The sequence below is a fragment of the Salmo trutta genome, chromosome 2 (assembly GCF_901001165.1).
Source record: "Salmo trutta chromosome 2, fSalTru1.1, whole genome shotgun sequence".
NCBI lineage: Eukaryota > Metazoa > Chordata > Actinopteri > Salmoniformes > Salmonidae > Salmo > Salmo trutta.
Genome location: NC_042958.1, coordinates 57,239,375 through 57,247,272, shown reverse-complemented (window position 1 = coordinate 57,247,272; position 7,898 = coordinate 57,239,375). Strand labels below are relative to the sequence as shown.

Below are 7,898 nucleotides of genomic sequence, written 5' to 3'. Positions count from 1 at the left end.
CACTCATGCTAGGTAGCTAACTAACTATCTAGCATGCTAGTTAGTGCCACTGTGTGGTAGCTTGCTAGTTAGCTAGCACACGGGGTTGCCCCCGCCTCCCGCCTGCTGCGTACCGGAGAAAACCACTGCCGACAGGCACGGCCGAAGGACACTCTCTACCGGTAGTCCTACCGGTAGTCCCACCTCCTGCTAGCACAGCAGGCGGGAGGCTGGGACGACACTGTGTACTTGCTAGTGTAACAGTATAGCTTCCGTCCCTCTCCTCGCCCCTACCTAGGCTTGAACCAGGGACACATAGACAACAGTCACCCTTGAAGCATCATTACCCATCGTGCCACAAAAGCCACGGCCCTTGCAGAGCAAGGGAAACAACTACTTCAAGGTCTCAGAGCGAGTGACGTCACTGATTGACATGCTATTAGCACGCACCCCGCTAACTAGCTAGCCATTTCACACCGGTTACACTCACCCCCATTTTGACCTACTCCTTTTCCGCAGCAACCAGTGATCCGGGTCAACAGCATCAATGTAACAGTTTTGCTTCCGTACCTCTCCTCGCCCCTACCTGGGCTCAAACCAGTGACCCTCTGTACACATCAACAACAGTCACCCTTGAAGCAATGTTACCTATTGCTCCACAAAATCTGCAAGGGAAACAACTACTTCAAGGTCTCAGAGCGAGTGACGTCACTGATTGAAATGCTATTAGCGCACACCCCGCTAACTAGCTAGCCATTTCACACCAGTTACACTAGCTCGCTAGTTAGTGACACCGTGTACTAGCTAGCTTGCTAGTTAGCTAGCTAGCACACAGTGTCGCCCCATCTGCTGTGTACCGGAGTCCTCCTTAGGACTAGCTGGCTAAGCTAGCACACAGTGTCCTTCACTCCTGCCTGCCGAACACCTGCCCTACCGTCATTAACAGAAAACAGTTTCCGACAGGCCACAGTCTAATGGTGTATGGCTAGCTAGCTACCGTTGTGGCCGCGCCCATTAACGCCCCCTACTGTACTGGAGCGTCCCCGCTTCCCGCTTGTCCTATCTTATAAATTGACCAAAATAAGTATGAAGAGAGGTTCCTGCAAATGCAGGAATGCCCACATACAAGAACGCCCAAAATTGAGGGTCGCAATTGCACCCTTCTCACAAGCCCACTACTTTCCTTTCGATACACCCACTTGCCCATATTCCAGTCGCCATATTGGGATGCAGCTACCCCCTTCTTGTTCTTTTGGCAGCAAAGAAACAGGGCTGCGTGCAGTACATAAATATTTAATAGAACGTTCAATTGAACGGCAATGGTGTTGTACTGAACGACCATTTGAAGAACTGAGAGGGGTTGGGTTGTGGCTTCAAATGCACCTTTGCTCTTTAAATACATCAGTTATTGCTTCAAGCCACAACCTCGCACACCCACCGAACAGAGCAAACATGCCTCAAAGTCTGTACGAAAGAATGTACAAAAACATTTTGGGGAAACGTGAAGTTCAGTACAAGCCTTTTCGCAATATAGCAAACATTCAAGCGAAATGAACATACTCCAGTAGCTAGCTAGCTTGTCAAATTAATGTGATGGAAAATGTTGTCTGAAGAGAAAGCATTGAATTGTACATCTTGTCTCATACAATCATTGATTCCTGTAGGTGCTGGGTAGAGATGATCATGACCCCCTCCTCAGATCTTTTGGCAGAACGCCCAGAATATGTTCTATAAGTTAAGATAGGAGACGGTGCCAGTAACATGCAGGAACCAAACGTTAATTATGAATTAATTATGAATAATGAATAAGCTAAATCATGCAAATATAACTTGTCTGTGAAAGCAGTATATAACAGAACTAACGGGATTGCCCCGGGAGAGCTCCAGACCGATGTGTACTATGGTGCATTAAGTTTGTTGGAACCTCTCCAGCTTGCTGATAATAAAGAATGATTCATTTAATATTGACTTCAGGTGTCCCTGGTGGTAATTTCCACGACATTAACATAACATTTTAGATAACCTTTTTCCTAACCTTAACCTAATTCTCCTAACCTGCTACGTTAATGCTCCTAACCTGCTGCTTAATTTCTACTAACCTGCTACAAAAAGTTAAATCGGACGTTAATTTGACAAAAGCTGGATCCCTTCTAGCCATGACCAATTAAGTTAGTAACTGTAGTATTTCCGAATTTTAAAATACTTTTCCCATGAGAATGGGTTCTTGCATTTATTGAGACAACTTATGTAAATGCACTGAAATTACAAGTATCCAGGTAATACTATTTTCATCCACTTTAGCTATTTAAATAATATGAATATGTAGCAATGTCCCACATTTTGTAGGCCTCTGGTGTGTGACTGGTGTGTGACTTTCTTCCACAACTTTGAGTCTATTTGTATTCCAATTCTGACCATTAATAAGCATATTGACAATAAGATCTTCAACCCTATTTAAAAATGGCAAATGAGGCAGCAATCAGTTTCTGTCTGTCTTCTGGCAAGCTTTTCATCTCCCTCCCCCATCTCCTTGAGTTCACAGAGAGTGGGTTGGTCCTGGAGTGAAAATTGAAAATGCCCCTTCTTTCCAGAGAGTTCCACTACAGCCTATAGGGATAGGGAAGTGGAGGGGGATGGGATATGTACCCCTAGCAGCTGATACCAGCTGATCTAAAAATAGTGCAGGTCTTAGTAGATAGACTGCTAAATATTCTGAGGAGGCTACTTGCTTTCTCAGTAAACTTCAAAAGAACCATAAACATCCAGGAGCATATTATCTCCCAAGAATCAACAAAGTACCAACGAGATGGCCATGTTACCAAAAAACCTTCCCAGACCAGAGGAGTGGTATGTATTGCTAAGAAGCAATTTTCTAATTTGACAGACTAGGTTTATACACTAGCGCTGTAAAATGAAGTTTCCAGGTCTCTTACCCCATGTGCTTTTAGTCAGTCGGTAGATCACTTGTAAATTGGGCATATAATGCAAATGAAAATACATTTTGTTACATTATAATAAAATGGTATTTAGTTATTAGTCTGTTAACAAATACAATATAACAATATTTTCATTATGTTTTGTTTGTTTTTATCGATAGTCAAGGAGCACAGACTCTATGGTATGACAAGAAGAAATATGTGGCCATTAACTTCATGGTGCAAAACCCCAAGGATGTTGAGGTTGATATTCAGGATACCTATATAGTTTTAAGGTGAGTTTGATCAATTTGTAACCCTAAAGTGTGTGATCTAGCAATTTGTGTTAGTCTAAATTGTGTGTGTGTGTGTGTGTGTCTATGTGTGTGTGTAAGTGTGTATGAATGTGTGAATGTGCATGTGTGTGATTTCATAAACAGGCCTGTGTTATCACTCTCTATAATAACTATACATTGCTCTTATAAATAGTATATGTTATTATTGCAAAGTGTTGCGTTATAGCCTACGTTTAATAACATTGTATGTCTCTGTGGATTTGTGTCTATGACAGTTGCAAAGACGTTGATGACAACAACATGTACAATCACATTTACTTCTACGACAAAGTAATGAAATTCGTAAGGATCCACTTTTTTTCTCATATCAAAGTTAATTTGCTCCTCCCAACTAACATAGAAAACACTATGCTTCAGTATTCAGCACTGTAATGTATTGAAAACCAGATACAAGTTACAGAGCATTATGGATACTGTTGTACATCACTGTGTATTTCTCTAACAGGACTCTCAAGTGAAAATCTATGATCGCAGTATCCACATCTTGATCAGGAAGGTTAAAGAAAATGTAGCATGGCCTCGTCTTCAGAAAGATGCCAATCTCAAGGTACTGGAACATTTGGTATTTCGCTGAGAATAGTTAAGAGCAATGTAAGGGTGGATAAATGCTTCATGTTTTTGTTAAAGTTAGACTCAGCAATATGACATCATCATAAACAGTGGGGCGACAAAGACGATTTGTGCCCTCCCTTGGGGCATGCTCACACTGGAAAGAGACAATTGTCTTGGCTGATTCAGATGATGTTATTGTTGTCTTTTGAAAACAGAAAGTCAACATGCGATGCTATGAAGCCGTTATATTACAGAGTCTATCTTCTACCTGATAGAATGTCTATCAACATGTTCCCTTGCTTCCATCATTATTATGTTCATTGTAGCCAAATTGGATGGCTGTAGACTTCGAAAACTGGAGAGACTGGGCGAACGAAGAGGATGAGGGAATGGCGGAGTACGAACAATATGTGGAAGTAAGTGTAACTCTGCCATATAGGCTTATGTCTATGTTTGAAGGTTTGCACATCTTACGGAGTGTGGCTTTAATTCATGGTTTTCCATTTCAGATGATTCAGGATATAGGGAGCAAGAAAGGAAAGCCACCTGCGATGGATGACCTTGATGATCTGGTTAGTACAGCAACAATATACCTCCAACTCACCTAAAAGCATTTTCCAACAGTCCTCATTAGGGGCATATTTATTAGCCTACCTCTCACTTGTCTTTGTCAGCAAGTAAAGCGAGTTGATAAAATGAGTTTCATCTTTTCACAGAGTGATTGAACAATTCTGAAGAAAGCCTTTCTCTGCATTGGACATGGTGGACGTGGATTGAGCTATCAAAGCCCTGTTGATGGACTTTGTGTATTTTGTGATGATAGTTTGCTATGAATTTGATGCGAATGAATGCTGTGTACTGCTAAATGTGTTTTCACTGGTGATGTTTTCTGTGTAATTTAAAATGTTTTATTGAATGTGTTATTTATTAAATCAACTGAAGCAGGGGCATCATGCACCCCAAAATCTGAGGGGGTACAAAGAACAGGATGGCTGGGGAGTGGTGGCCTTAAGTTGGAAAATTGTGCATATTTCAAACATCTGAAATAGATTTTCTGTGCTATCTAGAGCCATATTCATTATTCTTAATTCTTTGTAAAAAAAAAAAAGAGTATATTTTTCCTGCATATCTAAGCTAAAATCTGGGTAAAAGATTGAAAGGAATGAGAGTCTTATTCAGTACATTTACAGTTATTGCTTGTTTTTCTAGTCTTTTTCTAGTATTACAGAGAAAAAACAAACAAACAAAACATTTTTTTGACCTTTTACTGCAGTGGGCTAAATAAAGGTCACACACAGTGTTTCTTGGTAGTCTTAAACAAATCTACTTTGAAACCAAAGTATCCACCTCACACACATGGTTATGAGCTTTAAAAAGAGAAGACACCTGTTCAATGTCAGATATTGAGTTGACATTTATAACATTTTCAGTTTGCATCCCAATATTGCACTTTATATACATCACAGAAGACTGAAATATAACAAAATGGTTTGACATAGAAACACTAGATTTTTGGTATGATTTTAAAAATGTGTTTATTAATTCTGAAATGTAAAAAAAAATATTAACATTCCACCCACTAGAGGGCGCTTTGGTCATTCGACTGCAGAAAAGGGTCTACAAACAGGGCAGATCTGAGAGGGCACGTGCCCCTGTGCCCCCTATGGGCATGACACCACTGAACTGAAGTCTTGTTTATACTTAACTGTTATGTAATAATCTAGTATATTGAAGCTTGAAATGTAACAGCCACATCACACCCTATAGGCCAAACAGTACATGAGTTAATTGACTTAATCAATGAAATCTATATTTGAAAGGCAAACCTTTTGGATAAAAGCTGTGCACTCTAAACTTTTGTATACTGCTAATACTGCTTTTACATTTTTTGTTGCTCAAAACAATGTTTTTCTGTACATAATTTACAAAATAATTCTCTAAAGAGGGTGAATTCTCATTGCAGAAACAATAAATAGTGGGGAGAGCACATCAATCTGGTCCACACTGATTTTTTCAGTGTGTAAAAAAAAAATGGTGACATGATTTGGCCAGGTAAAACATTTTTGAACGCACATTTCATGATCTGACATAAAGGTAGCCTACCTTTTGGGCTTTACATTGGAGAGTTGTAATTTATTTCATGATTCTAGGTCGATTTTTAAGCATTTCCAACGAAGAGCCGTGTGGGAGCCAAATAAGCCGTCTCTTTTATGTGAATGGAGCCAAAACAGCCAGCTCACCGAAAAGGAATGCCCATCACACCTAATACCAGTAGGGGGCATCGTGGCACCCTTATGGTGTGCACTCTGAAAATGTTATTTTATGGACATAACCTGTGTGTACAACATATCAAGGGCTAATAACACATCCAATGCTAATTGTATTAATAGCCAGACATTGTTGGGTAAGTCATCTGTTTTACATATTGTAACACTATATGGGCTACCATGTTTGAGTGGATATACACTTTTAAACTTAAGACTCTCGACAAGCAAGAACAAATCAATCATTCTTGTGATTGAAAAGCAGCCCATTCCATAAGAGACATTTAGATTGCTGTTTGAATTTTTATTCATTATTGATACATTCAGAGCCTTGTTTTGAAAAAGCTCAATCCGTTTAATCTGTCTCATTAGGACACAATCTAAACTGATTGTAGTCCCCTGTTGCATAGCTTTGAGTGGGATCAAAAACAAGTATTAGTGAGGTACTCAAATCAAACTTTATTTGTCACATGCGCCGAATACAACAGGTGTAGGCCTTACTGTGAAATGCTTACTTGCAAGCCCTTAACCAACAATGCAGCTCAAGAGGGTTCAGAAAATATTTACCAAATAAACTACAGTAAAAAATAATAAAAAGTAACACAATAAAATAACAATAACAAGGCTATATACATTGTGTACCGGTACTGAGTCAATGTGAGGGGGTACAGGTTAGTCAAGGAAATTTGTACATGTACATTTACATTTACGTCATTTAGCAGACGCTCTTATCCAGAGCGACTTACAATTTGGTGCATTCACCTTATGATATCCAGTGGAACAACCACTTTACAATAGTACATCTATATCTTTTTTTTGGGGGGGGGGGGGTTAGATATTCCTTAAAGAGGTGGGGTTTCAGGTGTCTACGGAAGGTGGTGGTTGACTCCGCTGTCCTGGCGTCGTGAGGGAGCTTGTTCCACCATTGGGGTGCCAGAGCAGCGAACAGTTTTGACTGGGCTGAGCGGGAACTGTGCTTCCGCAGAGGTAGGGGGGCCAGCAGGCCAGAGGTGGATGAACGCAGTGCCCTTCTTTGGGTGTAGGGACTGATCAGAGCCTGAAGGTACGGAGGTGCCGTTCCCCTCACAGCTCCGTAGGCAAGCATCATGGTCTTGAAGCAGATGCAAGCTTCAACTGGAAGCCAGTGGAGTGTGCGGAGGAGCGGGGTGACATGCGAGAACTTGGGAAGGTTGAACACCAGACGGGCTGCGGCGTTCTGGATGAGTTGTAAGGGTTTAATGGCACAGGCAGGGAGCCCCTGTAGGTAGGGGTAAAGTGACTAATTGTAGATAATAAACAATGAGTAGCAGCATACTTTGAAAAAGTGACAACACTTTCGGAGTCTCTCTTTTCCCAATTAGATGGCAACGGATGTTCAGAATCCTGTTAAGGAAAGGTAATTCTACGTTCAGATAGCTGTGTTCAGTAGCGTGTATTCATGGATGCCAAGGGAAGCCAGGCTTCCCCCAAAAAAGGACCAAGAAAAAAAAACATACTAAATAATCTATCTTTTGTCTCTCTGTGTTTTATAAATATCTTTCAATTCGCAAGAGGCTGAATGTAACTCACCGGAGAAAATGACCAAGCGAACAAAACAGTGACCCTCTGTCTATATATTTTACCTTTATTTAACTAGGCAAGTCAGTTAAAAACAAATTGTTATTTTCAATGATGGCCTAGGAACAGTGGGTTAACTGCCTTGTTCAGAACGACAGATTTTTACCTTGTCAGCTCAGGGATTCAATCTTGCAACCTTGTGATTACTAGTCCAACGCTCTAACCACTAGGCTACTCTGCCACCCCACCTATGCTGTTTGGTCTAAAATAATATG

At 40.7% G+C, this 7,898-nt stretch overlaps 1 protein-coding gene across 1 annotated transcript; it reads left to right on the top strand.

Annotated features, from left to right (window-relative positions):
• The first annotated feature begins 2,628 nt into the window (after window positions 1-2,628).
• LOC115158282 (putative protein PTGES3L) lies at window positions 2,629-4,961 on the top strand. Its single transcript, XM_029707050.1, has 7 exons — window positions 2,629-2,826; window positions 3,077-3,190; window positions 3,466-3,532; window positions 3,696-3,797; window positions 4,129-4,218; window positions 4,312-4,374; window positions 4,519-4,961. The coding sequence occupies exons 1-7, from the start codon at window positions 2,786-2,788 to the stop codon at window positions 4,525-4,527; spliced, it is 486 nt and encodes a 161-aa protein (XP_029562910.1). The 5' UTR covers window positions 2,629-2,785; the 3' UTR covers window positions 4,528-4,961.
• The last annotated feature ends 2,937 nt before the right edge of the window (window positions 4,962-7,898 follow it).

Bases quoted from the DNA above. Each gene is read 5' to 3' on its own strand.
- LOC115158282 (XM_029707050.1), top strand. From the start codon at position 2,786: ATGGCCATGTTACCAAAAAACCTTCCCAGACCAGAGGAGTG. The intron at 2,827-3,076 runs GTATGTATTGCT...TTTTATCGATAG, and splicing joins CTTCCCAGACCAGAGGAGTG to TCAAGGAGCACAGACTCTAT. The intron at 4,219-4,311 runs GTAAGTGTAACT...TTTCCATTTCAG, and splicing joins AGTACGAACAATATGTGGAA to ATGATTCAGGATATAGGGAG.